General features: G+C 36.8%; 2 protein-coding genes across 5 annotated transcripts; one reads left to right on the forward strand and one right to left on the reverse strand.

Moving 5' to 3' along the window:
- Positions 1-6,095: 6,095 nt before the first annotated feature.
- LOC6615847 (odorant receptor 1a) lies at positions 6,096-7,665 on the forward strand. The gene is made up of 3 exons (XM_002040181.2): positions 6,096-6,718; positions 6,880-7,483; positions 7,597-7,665. Exons 1-3 carry the CDS (start codon positions 6,213-6,215, stop codon positions 7,663-7,665), a joined length of 1,179 nt encoding a protein of 392 aa, XP_002040217.1. The 5' UTR covers positions 6,096-6,212.
- Positions 7,666-7,746: 81 nt separating this feature from the next.
- Positions 7,747-20,305, reverse strand: LOC6615848. Of its 4 annotated transcripts, none has more exons than XM_032725938.1 (3): positions 20,201-20,305; positions 19,061-19,367; positions 7,747-9,076 (listed from the first exon to the last, which is right to left on the reverse strand). In XM_032725938.1, the coding sequence occupies exons 2-3, from the start codon at positions 19,275-19,277 to the stop codon at positions 8,163-8,165; spliced, it is 1,131 nt and encodes a 376-aa protein (XP_032581829.1). In that variant the 5' UTR covers positions 19,278-19,367; positions 20,201-20,305; the 3' UTR covers positions 7,747-8,162. The 4 variants fall into 4 exon arrangements, with proteins under 4 accessions (XP_032581829.1, XP_002040218.2, XP_032581830.1 ...); XM_002040182.2 differs by having other exon boundaries at positions 19,061-19,290; positions 20,155-20,302; XM_032725939.1 differs by having other exon boundaries at positions 20,155-20,301.
- Between the last annotated feature and the right edge of the window lie 504 nt (positions 20,306-20,809).

Here is a 20,809-nt window from a genome sequence, read left to right on the forward strand (position 1 = left end):
TTATTGCTTGCTACAAACTGAAAGAAGAAGAAACCCAATAGAAACAAGGCGAACCTTCCAAGTAAGAGGTCAAGTTTTGGAGGCCCATGAATTGTGAAAACCGCTAAGTATTCGCAACAAAGTGCCTAACAAGCAAACAAGCGCCGGCCACGCGATATTTGAATATTTATAAAATTAGTCGAATTGTTGATTGATGAAAAAAAAAAAAAACAGATTTTCAGTATTTAAAGATATTATTTCAAAATTAAATATTGTTTACATTACTTGCTATAATGTATATATATTGTTATTTTTTAGTGGCTGCGATTTTTAAGCAATATATTTACTTGACATTTGTCTGGGCTAAGAGAGAAGGCTCGGCTGGTTCGGCCAATGTTTCACCGGTGTGGCAAGTGTCCGGTTTCCCTCACCATACCTCGTGTGCCCCTCCTTAACTCCCGTAAGCACCTTTTAACTATCCAAACTCCTGACTAGCCATGTCCCATTTAACATTTTACAATGAGTAGCATATTTGTATGGCTGCGCGGCGTTTTAAGGCCCAATCGATCGGAGGATCGAGATTGAGGCACCGCAAATATAGTTAAATATATAATAATTTAATATATGAATATTTTATTCATAAAATTAAAATTCCATTAGTTAATGTGCAATACATTAAACTACCAAAAAAAAAGGTATCTATTTTCCGAAAAAATATATATAATTGCCCTTTCACGTTGTCGGCAAATGTCAGCCTACTATTTACATATATAAATGCACACCTCACCCTCAACTATTTGCAGACTCAAAAACTTTGTCATCTCCCCTTTTGAAGCTCCTGCCCCGATGACCCCGCTCGAAACTTTTTACTTCTCGAATAATAATATTTACTAGCACAAAAAATGATTTCGTCCTTTAAATTATAAGTTTTTATTATTTATTTTTAGTTATTATGAATATAATCAGTTATCCATTATTCATCAAAATTATACTATTATTATTTATTTATATGTGGCCTGGACTTAGATCATCTCCAAGACTTTTTGCGCTTTGCTAAAAAACAGCAAATTGGCTTCTATTGTTTCGGTCTTGGGTTTCCGTTGATTGAATTTTTGGTTATTGCGGTTACCTTTTACCAGCTTTATGCGCTGCATGCAACATTAGTCAATGACACTCGTCGCTGGATGTTGATGTTGTTGTTGCTTAGTTGCCAGTTTGCAACATCATCTTGCGTCAGTCGCTGAAATGATTATATATATTTGGCATGAACCTCCTCTTTCTTACTATGTGAATATTTGTGTAATTTTTAGATATGTTTTCTAATCTATTTGGGATTTCTTCAAAACAAACCAAATAATCGTTATAGATTTTAAATCAATTAATATTCTTTACATACATATACAAACATTGTTTTATAGACAACGATTAATAAACAGTTTAAGCAGTGGTTTCCACCCTCTCTTAAAAAAGAAACAAAATTGTGCAAACATTTGTTGGTCAATTTTTTGCTGTGTCAACAACAATCATTAATTAGATGCAACGAAATTACCACTCAACTGCTGCAACATAATAAAAATTCAAATGAGTTGCATATTAGCTAAATGAAATCAAATGACAGGAAGCAAACAACGTGAGCAACAACAGCAACCGCCCGGAATATACAACATATTATCGAAGAAATTCAATAACTGCTCATTGTGAAAAATGGCTAACCAGCCACACCAATTTCAGGGGGGAGGGGTGCGCTTTACGCGCTTTTGATCAACGGGAAACTCGTTTGATGCAGTGCAATCGAATTACATTGCTATGAGATGCAGTTGCAACTCTCGCTTACGCTTTTCTTTTCGTGTTGCGCATTTCACTTGTTTCTTCTCTTCTCGCGTGCACAAAGCAGATCTTGGAACAATAAATAAATTAATCGACAAATGACGTATAGTATATGAGGACAGCTTGAAAGTAAAGAAAGACAGAGCTATAACAGAATGATCTGACGAACTAATAAGTCCGGAGTGACACATCTTTTCAATTTGCATGATTTTGTTGTTTATACAGCTCTGTGCATTCAGCTTGGGCTTCTTTTCCTGTTGCACTCATAACTACGAACCGTCAAATGGACTTGGCTTGGCCAGCAAGTGAAAATGCTTTCGCTATGCAGCAAAAGCGTGTGACTTTTCGCTTTTTAGTGTCTACCGCTGTTTTTTTTTTTTTTTGTTGTATTTTCTGATTTTGGTTTTCTGCTTTCGGCCGCCGCTGCAACATTGATTTCCTCTTTCATGGCCGGTGGCCGAGATCCGCAATTGCAACTCCACGAGCTGCAAAATGTTTCCTGCTCCGCTGCAAGACGTGCACTGCGGGGAATAGGTAACAGAAACACAGGGGCTACCAAATTGTCAACATTTCGCGAGTATTATTCAATTTGCATGACTATAACAAGGAGAAGACAAGTTTACTTTCGCTCTCTGCAAAACCTCGTCAAACAATTGCCACATTTCTAGCTTTTTAATGCACGATCACTTTCCTTATTCCATTATACATCTTTGCACACATTGCACAGCAAAATTCAAAACGAAGAAAACGAATTCAATTTAAATTCTTAATCAATATAAAAAAGGCATACAAAAATGACCAAAAAGACTTTTAGACCAGGGGCGGAAGGTAACCCAAAGTTCGTCTTTCTCCTTGCGAAATTTCCTCTGTCTCGTTAAATTACAGCAAATTCCCTCGCCGAAAATCAACGACAATAAAGCACAGCGCATCTTCAATAAATTTCATGCAGCTGCCGGCAAGATAAAGCTGTAAAAATTATACAACAAAATCAATTGGAGTTTCAGTTGCCTCCGTTTCAATGTTTTTATTTTTTCCTGATGTTTTTACTTTTTTTGTTACCTCTTTGAGGCTTTCGTCGTATGCCGACATTTGTGTTATATAATAGTTGGCAGAGTAATCATTACGATCGCTTCTTTGAACAATGACCATTAACACTTTACTGCTTTTACTTTTGCTGCACTCCAAAGAATTTCGAATTGAATTTTGCGCAATGACCGTTTTTAACGGATGCGGCTACCTTTTTTAATTTAAGAAGCATTGCGAGAAGCGGAACAATTTAAGACAAGTGAGCGAAATATACCAACTTTTCTGTCGACACGTGCTACCTACCAGCTTGGCAATTACCTGAGTATCTTATTGACTGACTGCCTGTGTACTCGCCTGAGTGACTGACTCATCGAACTATTGTATGTGAACATCTTCTGCATCCAGCGAGTCATCCGAACATCTGCGACATCTTAAATCTACAATTACGATTGCGCACGACGCAAAATATAAGAGACAAAACAGAAAACTGAAAACAAACGATGGCAAATGGCGAACAAAAAAAGAATGTGTTGCAATTCAAAATAATTGTTTATGCTTGGCATTAAAATCGTTACAAAACAAATAAAACGACCCGGTTGCGTTGGTTGTTGAAGTTTTTTGAGTTTCCTACATTAAGATCTACTATTTTCCGAAGAGAGGAAGCCGTGCACAATCCGAATGACAATACAATTTCCCTATTTCAATAGCGAATTCAATGACACGGAACATCACGGATAATGGCTCCTTAGTAGTTTCTGATTAGAATGAGTTTTTTTTATAATGACAATATCAGTTTAATTCATATACCATAAGATATAATACTGATGGAAAGTAAAATACACCTTCCCTTAAATTTAAGTTTTATTTGAAAAGATCAGAAACTGTCTATATAACAACAGAAGTTTAAAAAAATTAAATATTTTTTTAAGTGAACACAGTGGACACAATACAATCGCTTCCTAGGCACAAAACTGCAGTCTCCTCTAGGTTTTTCTACCACTTTGGTGGCATACAGATACAGCGAGACTGAGGGACTTGAAGAGCCAGCATGACAGGTGACTGCTTACAAAGGCTAAAAGGCTGAACAGCCACAGACCTTAAAGTGGTTAGGCAAACAGAAGCCGCCACCGACAAGAAGACCTAAAATCCATTTTGGGCTTGTAAAAGTTCGATTGTAGATATTTGCGTAACAAAGAAGTTGTATTAAAAAAACTCGAGGCGTAGTGTTCCTGATTCCCCAGTAGCGTGAGAGTTATTTCCTCACTGTACCTAAAAAGAAATTTATTTACATAAGAGAAAATGGAAATTTAGATATCTGGCTAAAGATTTGGCCCTTCTACCCATTCAACTATTAATTTTAAGAACAAATAATGATTTTTAAAAATCTTTTTTTCGTGCATAAGATGATTAATTGAACTCAATTAATTTAATTACATTTATAAATATAATTATCTATTCTTTTATTATAATAAGAAATGTACATTAATTATTTTAAAAATGAATTATAATATGTACTTCATTTTGAAAGAATTCAATGATATTAAAAATAAGGAACACCTGTTTGCACGAATTATACATCGACGGATGCCAACAAAATAAGAGCTAGAATGCCAAATTTAAAATAGCCTAAACTTATTTTGACTACGAAACTCGTGACTATGGTGGGCGCTTCGCTTTCAAAGTCATTTTGGATGTTCTCATGTTGTTCTTTCCTGTCAAGTTTTGTTTAGTTAGTTTTGTTTTTATTAACAATAAATTTCAATTACGCTCACGATTTGGACATCAACAAAGTTTTCAGCGGCACGAAACGAAAAAACAAAGCAGAAAAACGGCCACAAATGGTGTTAAATGGTAATATTGAACATTTTTTTCTTCGGATTTTGCTCTAGTTATCAGAATTTTACACTTGTATCCGTGCACATATGTATGAACATATTTGTAGATAGGTTTATGTTTTCGGCAAATTCTACTAGAGCGAAAGTAGTCTTATTTTTGAAGTTCTATCAGTTCATAAAATAAATAAAATAGTTAAATAAAACTAAACAGAATACTGTCTTGGAAATACATACAACTGGGTAATTAACCATCTAATTTATAAATTTTAGATAAAATGTCAAATTCTGGAATGAGTAAAGAAACAAATATTTAAAACCTACATTAGTAATATTAAACCGTGGACTGACAATGTCGATGATATATATGTATATACATATCTAAAATCAAGAGAGATGGTATTGTCGACTCCCCCGACTCAGCTAGTAGAAATCCGATAGCGATATTTCATAATGTTTCTGGAAAATCGATAGACACTGGTGAATAAAATGGAGAAAATTTTAAAATTGTTCAAAAGTGTGGCCATGGCAGTTTTGGGGGCGTGGCAAAAAATTTTTTGACAAATCAATTTCAGATTTCCAAAACTAGAAAAAATAAGAAAGAACATCAATCAATTTTTAAAAGCGTGGGCGTGGCAGTTCTGGGCGGTTTGTGGGCGTTAGAGTGGCAACATGGCTCAACCCCGACACTAGAATAATTATTCTCAACAAACTTGCGTTGCGTCTATGTCTCTAGAATCTGTATGCTTAATCTCAACCTTCTAGCTTTTATAGTTCCTGAGATCTCGACGTTAATATGGACGAACAGAAAGATGGAGAGCCGGACAGACGGAAATGGTCATATCGACTCGGCTATTGATCCTGATCCTATGGTCGGAAACGCATCCTCTAACCTGTTACATACTTTTCAACGAATCTAGTATACCCTTTTACTCAACAAGTAACAGGTATAAAAAGTAGGCAAGACCAGTAACGTTACAGTTAGCTATGACGAACATTGTGGTGAAATTAGTAAATATACACATATATATTAAATACGTATATCTCAATAACATAAGGAAATACAAAATATTATAGAAAACTTGAAGGAAATAAGCAAGGATAACTGATAGTTATTTATGCTTTCAGTACAGGACATTTATAAAATGCAAATAAATGAGACCTAAAAACCAAATAATGAACACATTGTGTGTTGCATGAATAACTTCATATGCTAGTAACTTAAATGTGCACAATAATAATCTTGCACCAAGGTGCTAGGCATGAGGGGTACGCGAAGCCCTGGTGCTTCGTGGGTTTTTAGACAGACAGTCGCCTCGAGCGTATAATTAAACCATTTGCTGGCCAAACCAACCCGTTTTACCTCGCCAAGTTTTCCGCTTACCCATGGCAATAAATTATCTTGTATTTTAAAGACTAATTAGGCGACAACAGAGTTTTGTTCAAAGTTTTTCCAGCCAACCCACCAAACATTTTTAAATACACTTAAATGGGTAATCATTCTTAGTTTAAATATCCTCAGTATAAATTTACTCAGTAAAGGACGAAATGTCAAAGCTAATCGAGGTGTTTCTGGGTAATCTGTGGACGCAGCGTTTTACCTTCGCCCGAATGGGTTTGGATTTACAGCCTGATGAAAAGGGCAATGTTTTGCGATCTCCGCTTCTTTATTGTATTATGTGTCTGACCACAAGCTTTGAGCTCTGTACCGTGTGCGCCTTTATGGTCCAAAATCGCAACCAAATCGTGCTTTGTTCCGAGGCCCTGATGCACGGGCTACAGATGGTCTCCTCGCTACTAAAGATGGCTATATTCTTGGCCAAATCCCACGACCTGGTGGCCCTAATTCAACAGATTCAGTCGCCTTTCAGGGAGGAGGATCTTGGGGGTAAGGAGTGGAGATCTCAAAATCGGAGGGGACAACTAATGGCTGCCATTTACTTTATGATGTGTGCCGGCACGAGTGTGTCTTTTCTGTTGATGCCAGTGGCTTTGACCATGCTTAAGTATCATTCCACTGGGGAATTCGCGCCTGTCAGCTCTTTCCGTGTGCTGTGAGTAATCTTAAAAAGTATGAACATTTTAATCAATTGGTGCAATTTGGTATAATGTCATTTTATAGATTGATCTTTTCTATAATTTTCCAGCTTTTTGTAATTTTATATATATATATATATATGTATGTACTGAGATACTTTTTTTGTTCTTATCTCAGACTTCCATACGATGTGACACAACCGCATGTTTACGCCATGGACTGCTGCTTGATGGTATTTGTGTTAAGTTTCTTTTGCTGCTCCACCACTGGAGTGGATACCTTATATGGATGGTGTGCTTTAGGCGTGAGTTCACAATACCGTCGCCTTGGTCAACAACTTAAAAGGATGACCTCCTGCTTCAATCCATCTCGGTCTGACTTCGGATTAAGTGGGATTTTTATTGAGCATGCTCGTCTGCTTAAATTAGTCCAACATTTTAATTCAAGTTTTATGGAGATCGCATTTGTGGAGGTTGTTATAATCTGTGTACTCTACTGCTCAGTAATTTGCCAGTATATAATGCCACACACCAACCAAAACTTCGCCTTTCTGGGTTTCTTTTCGATGGTAGTTACCACACAGCTGTGCATCTATCTTTTCGGTGCCGAACAGGTCCGTTTAGAGGCTGAGCGATTTTCCTGGCTGCTATACGAAGTAATTCCTTGGCAAAACCTTCCTCCACAACACCGGAAGCTTTTCCTTTTTCCAATTGAGCGCGCCCAACGAGAAACTGTTCTCGGTGCTTATTTTTTCGAACTGGGCAGACCTCTTCTTGTTTGGGTAAGCACATTCCTTAATGTTGTATTAATATTTTAATTTATTTTATTCAAAAAGTTTGTTATTTTACTAATTGATCAATATAAATTAAATTTGTTTGTATTATTTTCTTAAAGATATTTCGCACAGCAGGCTCTTTTACAACTTTGATGAACGCTCTCTACGCAAAATACGAAACGCATTAAATACAATATGTTTACTGATATATTGTATGTGAAGTCAAAATTTATGACTTAATAAAGTACTTTATTAAATTAGTATTTGTGTACTATTTTTTAAATCATTTTTATTTAGGTTTAAAATTACAATTATCATAACTGGTTTTATGTACAAACACATAATAAATTTATGCTTAATTAGACGAAAAGAATTACATTATAGTTGCGTATAAAATATATATTATATATAAATGTATATATATAAATATATAATATATATGTAGTAGACTACGGGCTAATTTAAAAATTTAACAAACATTGCGAGATTAAAAGCAGACTGACAAAAAAAATATAAAAAGTATATGTATATACTATGGTAAAGTGCTTGCATTTGTTGACATGGAAATTGGGGTGGCTATTACATTTTGTTGTGGTTTGCATTCATCTCGAAATATAATAAATAAAACTAACAACGGTATTAGAAAGTTTGGGTGCGTGCTTTTTAGGCTTATTCTTTTTGACGCTTAACTTAGAGCTAATAAAGGCTCTATTTCTTGAGGATCCTGGACTTTGGGAGCAGGTTTTTTTCGGTATTTCTTCTGCAACTTTGTATTAGACAATTTCGACTTTATTTTCGAAGAAGTTTTATTATCAAATTCGGTCTTTTTCGGCTCTTTTTCCCTGTCCAGCTGCTCTAACTGTTCAAATATGTTTTTGGGATGCGGATGAGAGTGTGGTGCAGTGGCATTTTTGGCCGCATAGACCACCACAAATTGCGAAAATGCCGTATCAGCGGGCGTGTTGATATCGGCAAAATCGCGAAAATTGGCAAACTGCTCCTCTGGATATGTGTACTTTTGTACAAATCCCTCGGATGGTCGACCGTGTCCATTGTTAGCGTCTCCAAAGATGTAATCACTGTTATCTTCGGGGTGATAGGGCATTTCCTCCTCCGGATAGAAGGTTCCACCCCTAAGGACACCAAAATCCCCACTTCCAAGTATACTGGCATCGAAAGTCCGCTGCTGAGTTGCTGGCTGTTGTTGTTGAGTTGACAAGAGCGGAAGGGGTAAGGATAAAGGAGTTGTCTCCGATACAGGCGTGCCGTGTCCAAAATAGGGTCTGGAGTGGCCCAGTGGAGGAGCCTCATGGTAGAAAGGTGGGTAGAAATTTTGGGCAGCCTGCGTATGAGAATCGCCAACAATCTTCGTATTTGGATTAGTAATGGGCCGGAATGGCTCCTCCCCATCAGCATTTTGTTGGGCTGCGGATTGAAATTTTCTGGGTTGAACTCTAGGATGAATTCTAGCTTGAATTTGTGGCTGAAGATGCGTTGTGGGCGGCATATGAAAGTGTTGTTCATGTGACTTTAGTACAGTGATTGGCGAAAAATCATTTGGCTCCATCAGCATGTCGCCTTCCTCTTCCGGAAATTCGTCTGAAAAATTTTAAATGAAGAGGATAATGCAAAAATTAGTCGAAGTAATCTACTTAAAGGGTTAAAGAGACCCGGATCCTTAAAATAGACTGTAAGAATCGTTACTTTGCATTCGCCTGTCGTTAAGGATTTTGTTAGCCTACATAATTCCAAGTTTTAATTTCGGTCTTTAAGGCAAGGCTGTCGGGACTGTTATATTCGTTTTAACATGTTTTAATTTTAATTTGAAATATTTTTAAAACTTTCGGCCGTATGATCGTATGTACAAGTTTGGCTGGTTTAAACCATATTATATTGTTAAAATAAAATTTGAAGACATAATGACCCTGATGGCGATAATGATGTCGGTATAGATGTTTATGGAGATGTCCATGTAGATGGTTTAGTACAATAGGGCATAAGCATTAAATTGAGCGTGTCGTGCTTAAAACAAGAGTCCCGCGCGTATGTTCATTTTATATATATCATCATACTCATATCATCATGACATGAGCAAGTCTATTTACTCACTTACAACAAAATTGCGCATTGTGGTCGTCGTCGTTCGTGTTTTTTTCCACGGCTCTTCTTAAATTTTTTTTTAGTTTTCACTCTCTAGGTTGTCCCTGATTATATGTACGACTGTATTTGATGGCGTCGTGGGCGTTGGCCGTATAATTAACACATAGTTACGTGTATGTCTATGCTGCACTAAGCAACGAAGCGGTAGGATGCGTGTCTAATTGAGCATATAATGACCGCCTTAATGCGTCCACCATAATAAGTAATGATCAAAATATAACTTTAGCATTTAAAGTGATCACAGTACGTACAGTAAAAATTGTAAAAAGACGATGACATGAAAACACTCTTCGACCAAGGCGACAGAAAAAAAAGAAAATGGCGGGCTATCCGGAAAACAGGGTTAAGCAAATTTGTACAACACTGGTTTATGTGCTTCACAAAAAGTCAAGACCCGTTATGTATTTATCATGTATGTATGATAATGTTATGTTATGAATATTAACACATAAAATTCTGTTTTGCTAAGAAACGCATCGTAAACGGCATAAAACTGTTCAACACTATTTAGTGAAGTAGCTGATATTAGATAGTCGAGGAACTCGTATTTATTTTTATTATTACGCTCCGTATCTCGCAAAATTTTCGCACGTACACCCATTCGTTCCTATTTTTGAAGTACTCCCCCCTATTCCGACAATCGGCTTGCTGGCATCATCTATCCCCTGGGTTCCACAAATCGCAATCTCCTGCGGCAACTCATTAGCGGCAGTGTAAGGTTTTCCGGCACATTGTTGGTACAAATAGCACCACAACTGTGTTAACAAAGATATGATGGCTGTGGCTTGTGATCGTGTCCACTGCTTTAGCTTTTACTCGGCACCTCATGACTTTCCAAATCAAAGGTGCAAAGAGGCAAGTGTCGACACTTTCACAACAGGTTAGATGAAACTGACTTTTGGAGTTGATTATATTTCATGGGTTTTAGGAGCTTGGTGATGATCAAGTCTTAAAGTCTTCAATCACTCAAAGCTATCAAATTGACCTTTCTTCTTTATTCTACTTTCAAAACTAAATCTTTTATAAACATTCAACAATTCAAGTCCTCATGCAATATCCCAACAGTCAGTTATATAGGTGTTTCACGACCTTTGGTATTTCAACAGCAACTTGCTAGATCAGGGTGCAGGATTTTCACAATGACAGCTGTAACGTCGATTATTTACGAGGTCGTTACAGCAGCTTGCATACTAAACTAAATGTTTGCAATTAGCTGCTTTTTATGTTGCATTTTAATGAGACTTTTGCCTGTGTCTTTATTTCTAATTGCCGTATTATTACTTTTTTAAGCTCACCACCTTTTTGTCAAGTTTTTCCGCATTGAGGCGAGATAAGCTCGAGGCTGCATGTCAGCCACTAAAGTTGTCTTCATTTGCAATTCGATTGCACTTGACTGGGCCAAAAAGAACCTGGCCAGCTTCGGAATGATGTTTTGTTATGCTATAATGATAATGACTCAGCTCTAAGTCGAGGTTTACCAAGTTTTTAAGCGAAGCCGGCCGGCTATACAGGCGGTCAATGTCAGTTGTTATTGGGATACATATTGCGATTGGGTGTATGAGATATTTGAGGAGTGAAAAATTGTACGTGTTAAAAAAAACTACTTGGACGAGTCAGCGTGAATCGCTTGTCAAGACTAACCACTCAGTCAGCTTATGCCACCTATTTATTTTCAATGCTCATTTGAATAATAATAATTAATTTCGATTTTCTTGGGCTTTGAACCGCATTGTTACAAGTTTATTAAATATTGTTTTACATTACATTTATTAAACTAAGTAAAAACTATTAAAAATGTAATTTTTGTTTTAATGTTCAGCTGTGTACGTAATTTCCGCTATGTTTGTAAGGCCATATAAGATCGTAAAAATAATTGCGATCAAATAACGTTTTAAGGCATATGGTAAATGCCTGCTTAAATATTATCAACAAATGTTCGCATGACTGGCTGGATGAAAGGGGAGGCGCAGTTGCTCCGTTTTACAATGTAAGAATAAACAATTTCTAAGTCATGTTTTTGGAAAGCTGGCAGAGACAATGGGGTTCATACGGACAGACAGATGAAAGACCACTAGTGGTTAAGTATATACATGTATACTTTTACAGTTAGAAACACAAATATACTTTCTGCGATCCCAGCCAAAAAAATATATAAGTGCGTAGCTTCCGCACCATTAAGTCGATAATAAATGAAAAGGAAAAAATTGTTGGAAAAAATATCAATAAAATTTGTTGGGCATGCCTGTTGTACACTTGAACTTTAAAGTTCAAAGCAAGCGGTTGACATTTAACTTGACCAATAAAGGCAGAAGAATTCTGCAGCGCCAAATGTCAGGCTGAAAAAAAAAATCCGAAAACGAAACAAAAGACTTAAGCGCGACCGTGCCTCAAAGACAAACTTCAAAGGGGTGGCAATTGTGTGGGAGTGGTTTGTTTATGCCGAGCACAAAAAATCTATCGTTTCACATGCAGTTGGCAATTTTTTTATCAACCCGCATTAAGCAATTGACATAGAACTCAAGACGTCGAAAAATATTAAGAATGCTATGTTTCACTGTCTTCTGTTTCGTTTCCATTTCAGCTTTTGAAATCGAGACTATAATGGCTAAGAAGAGCCGTAATTGCTCCGACTGATAAATGAGTTTGCGCCAATTTGAATTTGAAAAGCGCTCTAACTTTAGCATTGGGGCTAATTTCTACACACCACACGTCGTTCGGCAATTAGCCGTATTTCAGCCATGAGCCAAGTCAATTTTGTTTTGAACTCGGTTTCGGTTTAAGTTTCAGTTCACTTTTATTCGGCTGAAGTCTTTTGAGACTTCGAGTTACAGATATGTGCCGGGCACGCCAACATGATCGCCATTAGCTTTAGGCTTTGCTAAAAATCCAATGTTCATTCAGCTGCGTGATTTTTTTTTGATAAACAAATTTACCGAAAAAAGAGAGAATACTGCTATGGCAATGAATATTTTTTTAACAATGTCATGTTGAAATAATTAAATTTTATATCATAAAATAACTGTATATTATTGTAAATAAGTAGGTGCATTTCGAGTCCAGGCCCCAACCAAATCTTCCACACATCAGCACATTGCAGTAGGTGGAAGGGTTTACTGCGCTTATTAATATTATCCATTGAGGGTAATTTCCCCGTGTTCAAATGTCCCCGGCTAACGCTTCTACCATCTCCTTCTTGTTACAAAAATAAAATTAAAATTTGATATGTCTTTCGCCTGCAATAAAGATTGTCATAATTTTACAATACGCGTTTGTGCAAATTTATTATAATTCTTTTCATTACAATTTTCAGGGTCATCATTCCGTAGAGATGTTTACATAAATTTCATGTGATATTTTATATTTTGATTATAATTGTTAATGGCATGGTAAACCTAAATTAAGCCTTTGTTTCAGAAACCATTCTTTGAAATAATCTTTTCCTTCTCAAAGACTTTCGGTCCCCGCATTCTCATTAACCGCTCGACTAATGGTGTGTTATCATTATGTTTTATTTTGGCCCCGGCATTGTCATTGAAGTGATTCATTAAGCTGCAGTTTTACGCTAAGCCGAGTTTAGCTCGTAATTGGAGCCAGCCCGTATTTTCCCCACCCGGGGGCCATATTTCCGGCTCACTCAGGGCTATTGTCTTAATGGCTTACAAAGCATAAAGTATTGTAATGAGTGGAAGGGGGGTTTACACCCCAGGCTGGCAATCTTACATGGGATTGGGAAGTGGCCCTGGAACCTGTTCTATTTCGTTCGTTGCTGAATTTGCTAACAGACATTTTCAGTCAAAGATTTCCAACTCTTTGCGTCATATTGGTCAACCGATCGATCGACTAATTGAACATGACATTTTCCAATAAACAACAAATACCTAATATCTGACCTTAGGTTGCTGTAAAAATGGCATGATTAGCGGAGCAAAGATGTTTGTCTACATGATGAGCACCAATGTCAAACCCAAGCGAAGAATAACAATGGCAGCTCAGCTCATACACGTTTTTATAGTTAAATGTCAACCACTTGGCCATTGAATTTTTAGTCAGTATCTGAAATAAGTATGATTTGTTGAGCCTTTTCACGGACAACACAATTGCCATCAAAATGTTCATATCTAAAAGGCAATTAAATTTGTTTAAAGCCGAAAGGCTTATTGATGAGGTGTCAGCGCTAAACGCCTTAACCCTTAAGGGTAGATTGCAAAATATATTGATCGAGCGTTTTTTTGTATAGTCCCAGCACTACTTATTAAAAAATTCAATAAGCTTGTCGTGCAGTTGGTCTCAATTATAAATGTTTTTAACTAAAAAATATCTAATGAAAGTGCCGACTAGTCGCTAACTCATCTAGTTGGCGGTGGCTCTATTAAGATCATTTTTTTTGGCTTTAGCTAACTTAAATAAAATATTTAAAGTTCGGATCCCAATGATTCCTGCTCCTCGGTTTTGCCGCTAAGCAAAACCAAATTTGAATTTGGTTAGTTTGGAGGGATCATGGGCTTGAGGGCCAATGACACAGTGGTGCTCCGTCGTTGTTCGCAGAGTAATTAAATACAGAAGGTTAGTTGGGTAAATAGTTTATTAAGGCACATGATGGGTTTACAGGGCTACGATAGCGAAAACGTCGGACGGGGGCTTTTTAGTCAAAAGCATTGTGTCTAAGATGCACAGAATTCAAGAATTAACATATACAATAAATATTGTCACCTTAACACAGGAAAATTGTGGTGTGACGTAACTTCTTTTGAATATTCCAACAAGACTTTTAGAATAATATTCTTGATTATATTTCATTAATTTTTTGTTCTGCGTACTAGTGGGTTCTCTGCAATAAATCACTGTGGGTAGAACATTGCCAGGTTTTATTGAAATTTTTTTGTCGCACACCCGCTAACGTTTTCCCTATGAAAACCATGATCACATGATGAAGAATGAGTATATATAATTATATATAATGCTAACTGGCCAAGGACAGGCAGCTAGTTAGTTGCGTTTTGTATCTGTGGTCTCTCCCATTTTCCATAATGTTGTTTTGTATTCAATGATTGACTAGCCGACTGGCTACCTGACTGACTGACAATGCATGCCTCACTGATCCGTGTGCAGTGGGTGGCCGATTCTTGGGGCATTGAATTTCATGGGTGCCCAGGCATTGTATTAATTTGGTCGTAGACATATGTATTCTTGTACTGCAAAAGCTAAGAAGCGCATTCATGCGATTCTCTACGCTTATGCAATGTTTTGAGCTACACCTTTGTCTGCTTGCTGCCAGTCAAGCGTCGCCTTTTTCTTTTATTGCGAGGTTCACGTCTGAGAAATCTAGTGGGTGCGGTTCTTTGGAAAGTGAATCTACTTGGTAATGGTATCGATATCCCTACGATTACATGTACCAGGCACTTAAGTGGTCAAAAGCGTTTGTATTATATTCACTTTACTGACTAAAATAAGCCTTGTAGCACAATGTCACGTGCTGGGAATGTGTATTCGTAATCAGGACCACATGCCGAGTCCATGTGGCCATCTCTGGCTGTACGTATGAATGGGCAGAACCATAAAAGCGAGAAATTTAAGCTAGCTTCAAATTATAGTGTTATCCAAAACCAAGTAAAAAAAGAAAGGAAGCTAGCTTCGGCAATCTAAGCTGTGTTGGTAAATTTGACAGAAGTTTATACTCTCTAAAGTGCAATCAAAGCCGAATCCAGCACATATTACAATGAATTCAAAAGTATCAGACTATCTGGGCGAAATCCATAATTGAATACCTATGCTAAGTAAATCCTTAAGTCCTACCAAAATATTTTTTGGGAAAAGTCCAATTTTTTCGTATTTGTTTTATAGTCAGAACGTCAAGTGAATTAAAATGACGACAAATCAAACGAAGTGGCATGAATTTTAATGGTGTTTTACGCACAAGTATATATATTTCATTTTGAGCTTTGTGTGGCTGAATGGTTAATTAGGTTGCAATTGCATACTTGGCGCATGCTTGATGTGAGCATTTGGGCATTGAACATTGGAAGCTCACTCGCTGAGTCAGCAAACGTTGCCGTACGGCAAACACGTTTTCAGATCAAAACTGGCAGGAACTATAGACCATGACACGTACACCGAACAAGTAGACAACGGACAGTTTTTCACATGAACAACAAGCGATTTCGCACCATTCATTTCGGTTTTGTTACTCGGGCCAACAAGGTGAAGGTTGAGGGACATTAAAATGGCCCCAAAAGGATGACAATGGAAGAGAACATATAATTAATTAATTTCTGTCTTTAGATATATATATATATATATATATATATAAATATATATACATTAATATATTATATAAATATATATACATATATATTACACTTCACATTTGTACTATACATATTAATTGACCACGCCACATCGATGTCCAATGGCAAACAAAAACAATAATGTTACAACAATTCAATAATGTAAGCGTAGAATAGGTTTAAAATAAATCTTAGCTTCGTGGGCAATACCAGGATCTGCATGTTATATTATGGTACATACTTTACATATGCCATTTAGTATTCTTAAATCTTAAACGTTAACAAAACAAGTAACTTGCTAAAATATTTTCTTTATCTATAACCGATAACTCCATATAATGTGGCATTGATAATCAGAGTAATGCTTTGAAGCCACATTCAGGGTTGCAGTAAAACCCCTACCTACAATTCGGCATTCCTATCTAAAATCCAAAAAATTATTCAGTTGCATGGCTAACTGCTGAACTGCAAACTAAACCACAATGATTTCTGTTCACTTAAAAAGCTTGGCTCATCCTCAGACTCCAAATAAATACTTAACTGCAAAACTGATTTGATTTTCTGATTGATTTTCTGTCTGTTTTGTTATGAGTGGGGGGAGGCGATTATTTCAACACTACCCACAAACCGGTCATTATGTTCATAACGCAATTTGCATTCACCTTTCCAAAAGCTGCGTATATTATGTTTGTTGTCTTTACGATTTTTTGTGTTTTGGCTTTCGGGAAATGGAACTTTGCTGTGATTTGATTGATTGCAATAGCCAGCAGTGCGTGTCGAAAATGGCCAAAATGCTCAAAACGACGTTCAAAATATTATCCTATGGGCCAACGAACCGAGCAATTACGTTATATTCGTTTATTTTGTGTTATTTTCCCTGCGAAAGCAAAGAAGACATCATTAAGTTTGAATAAGTCGATTGCCACACTATTTTTTTCAACGAATTGCGCCAAATACCTTCGACACACAAAGGCACGAAAAAACAGCTCAAGTTTACCGCTTGTAGCTCGAAAATCGCATTTGAAATGTTAGGACATAGAGCGAAAGCCGCAGCACGTAATTTATCAGCCCAGACAATTTTTTTTAAATGAAAAGTGTATGAAACGAAAAGGAGATACTCTTGATGGTGTTGATGTGTACTTCATGCGTTAGTAGCTGGAAAACAATGTTTTGCAATTTACAAATAATATCCACAATAGATTGAGTCCCTATAAATTACCTTCACATCAGGAATATTGGGTAGCATAAGTCACCGTTTGACGATGTCATAAGTTTCCACAAATGAGTGATGTGGCACATGTACCCGCCTTTTGTTTTCATTTTAGCCCGGACTATTGTGTTGGTTGCGATTGCTCTCATTTCCCAATAAACACGAATCTCAATCACAGTGCTCCAAAACTTAGTCTACTTTTAAGTCATTCAATCAGGTCGCCGAATTTAAAAGTTAAAACCAACCATTTAAATAAAACACAATTCGCGGACATAACAAGGACAATAACATCAACATCAAAAATAATAAATAAAATAAAACTCACAAATCGAGTAATAAATCGATTTTAAAGTCGAAGGGGGCGTGGCCACGTTCTGAAACAAACTTGCACAGCGTATACGTTATTAGGATGCTGTCTCAGCTTTCTTAGCTGTTGTTGTTCCCGAAATATCGATGTTCATCCAGACAGACAGACTTGCATGTCCAGAGCGACTCGGTTATGAATTACAATTACAAACAAAATAAAATAATTTTTTTTTACTTATTATTCGCGTACTTAATATTTTTATCATAAGAGCGGCTCTCGTAAATTTAATTCATTGTTCAAATGAATGGAAATTATTGTTTGCTTCAGTTGCACTTTAACGCATAGTTTTCTTAGATTCAATGTGATCATTATATACTTGAGGGTTGAGACCTGTGGCCCAAATTGGGGGCGTCATCATCAGTGCGCCGATTGTTCAGATCTGTCCGCTCTTACATATTTTTTTGTTTTTTCACAAGCCTTATACCCATGGCTTGGGAAATTGTCACAAGGTAGTTGCGGTTGTGATGTAATCTGTGGTTTTTAAATTTGCCCCATTGAAATAAGTATTGAGCCTCACACGTAGTTTCAGAAGATTGTTCAACGCTTTTAGGACTATAAAAGACATAGTTTAGGATTGTTGTATTAAAATCAGGATCAGGTCTGTGAGAAAAATATAAATGGGGACATTTTTTATGGCAGTTTGGCTAAAACACAAATTAAACCCATTAAGACATTTCCCAGGGGAAATATTTTTGGTTTTGAGTGGAGAAAAGTGGTACATAATTATTGGAAATTCGTGCGAGACATAAGAGAGCAGACGGAAAGAGTCGCCCGCAAAATGTCAGATATAATAGAAGAAAATTACGCCAGCAAACAGAAAACGGGAAAATCAGGCCTGCGGTACTCTTTTCCCCTTTCTTTTCTCCTTTACCCTTCTTTCAATCTTTACTATAACTCTTTCAGTATTTGGAGAAGATGTGGCAAGAGCTACGCGAGATGTCTGGGAAAACATACCTGGCATTGTTTTTCGGTGGCCACATTTTCCCATCTTCAATCCCCCTGATAACCTATTTTTGATGTATTTTTTATTACATCGTTTCTGCTGACTATTTGGTTGACTTCCTTTTCGCCTTTTTGTTATATGGCTTGCTCAACTGCAACCTAAAAATTAGCAACTCCAACTGAGATTTTTACACATTATTTAACCCAAAACTGAAATGATTGACACATTTTGTAATAATTTTTAGCGAAATGGGGCACTTGTGATTATTACCTTGAATTAAAATTTAGTCGATTCTGTGGTTGCGGTTACTGGAAATTTATTTATTTCTATTTTTTAAGATTATATGTGAGGCGAGGGTTACGCATATATAGTTTTAGTGCTGTCCCAATGTTATATATCTACTTTAACGAAAAACAACAAAGGCTGACTAAGTGAAAGCGCTGCTGCCACAAATCAAAGACTTCAGCAGCGGTAGCTGTTCAACTTATCACAAGTCGAGAGGCTATGGCCAATGGCCGCTGGTTGATGACTTCAAGTCTCATAATTCTCGTGGCAGTTAACAGTTTCACTTTCACAGCAACTAATTAAGTCACAGATACAAACAGATTTAAAAACATACCATTTTTGTGATGGATAGCTTCCTGATCCGGTGCTTTGGCCGTGGTTACAGATGCAATGAAGAGTACTATCAGACAGCCGTAGATAACTGAGTTACTTGATGCAAGTGCTCCGCTGATTTGGTTTGGTGTATCTGCTGATTTTTTTGATGTTTTTTCCAAAAACGTTAATATATTTTTTTGTCTGCTGCTCCGACAGATTTTCTTCGACAATGCCATATTTGTATTTTGTCTTTTTAATGCGTTTTATAAAAGCAAGTATGTATGTTATTGGGAAATACCTTTCTATCAGTAAATTCGTCGCCGAAGCTGCAAAGCAACAACACAAGCAATGAAAACTGCAAAGTGAAATTTCACTTTCGGACTTTGAAGTGGAAACTGAGATCAGGCTTAAGATTGGTTTTTTCTCTTCAGTTCAAAAGCAACTCTGCTTCACGGAAAAAAAAACACAAATTCACGGCCCACACAAAGGAAGACTTTTTTCTTCAATTTCACTTATTATTTTACCTCCTAAATGGAACTATAAAAACCAATTACAACTTCGATTGCAAATTTATTCGATTTACCCCAAAACATTATTAATATTTCATTGCCGTTCCTGCTTATTTGTAGCTTTGACTAAAAAAAATTATTTTGTAAGGTAGCAGCAACTGCAACAAGTATAATCTAAGTGCAGGATAGCTGTTTCTGCTTTTTCTACCACATGCAACGCTAAACTATAATGCAACTATTTCTTCGACCAGTTTGGCCAAGAGGTGTTGTTTTCGTTATTGTTATTGTTAACGCAACTGCAATTGTAGTTGTGCAGGAAACTATTAGCGCGGAACAGTCAAATACCAAAATTATTTCATTCGATTATTTGTAACTTATTTGCATTTCGTTACAGTTTTGAGTAGTAATTATTTTAATTTTGAGCAGTAATTATAAATGCGGAAATGGGGCGCCATCAAAACATTAGGCACTTGAACAAAAAAATATAAAAAAAAAACTACTACACACAAATGAAAATAGGTGCGATAGGTGTAGCTATTCATATTTTGTACTTTTTTTGGAATTATGGTAAATATCTGAACACCTATTAAAAGTAGACACACACATTCTTTCGGGGGTTACGGGGTTCGCAAGTGGGGTACAAAACGCACTTTGTCAACTGGCGGTTTAATTCGCGCTGGCGGCCAAGTAACGCGACGTGTGCCAAGCGGTTCCAGCGAGCGCCATCAACGGTCTGAGCGGCGCTTGCGCAGTCGTAAACTTTTAAGCTGTCGTACTACAGGCGGCTTAAAAACAAAGAGTGGTAGTCAGAGAGAGCGAGCAGCACTGGAAGCGAGAGCATAGGTTTTCATGAACAACGAGATAGCTTTCGATCAGCTGAGCAATGGGGTATACTAGGTATGTTGAAAATTGTAAATCAGGTAGAAGAAAGCTTTTTCGACTGCATAAAGTTTAACATGTTTTTTTTTAATTATTTGAATAATTATTTTAAGACTTGCGGTTTAAAAAAAATAACAGTGCCGCCATTGTTAGTAGATACATACATGTATGCAGAATATTACCAGACGCCATATATGTGTAACTAAACAAATATTTACTTTTAAATTTATATCTGAGTACCGGGTATCTGATAGTCGACGTGCTCAACGTTTGGGTTGCTTCTTATTGTTATTTGTCAAGCTGCGTGCCCCACAAACCAGTAACTATAGTACAACTGTTTTGCCTGCCGTTTGCGGCTACCGCTCCTCAATGACTGAACG

The sequence above is a fragment of the Drosophila sechellia genome, chromosome X, assembly GCF_004382195.2.
Source record: "Drosophila sechellia strain sech25 chromosome X, ASM438219v1, whole genome shotgun sequence".
NCBI lineage: Eukaryota > Metazoa > Arthropoda > Insecta > Diptera > Drosophilidae > Drosophila > Drosophila sechellia.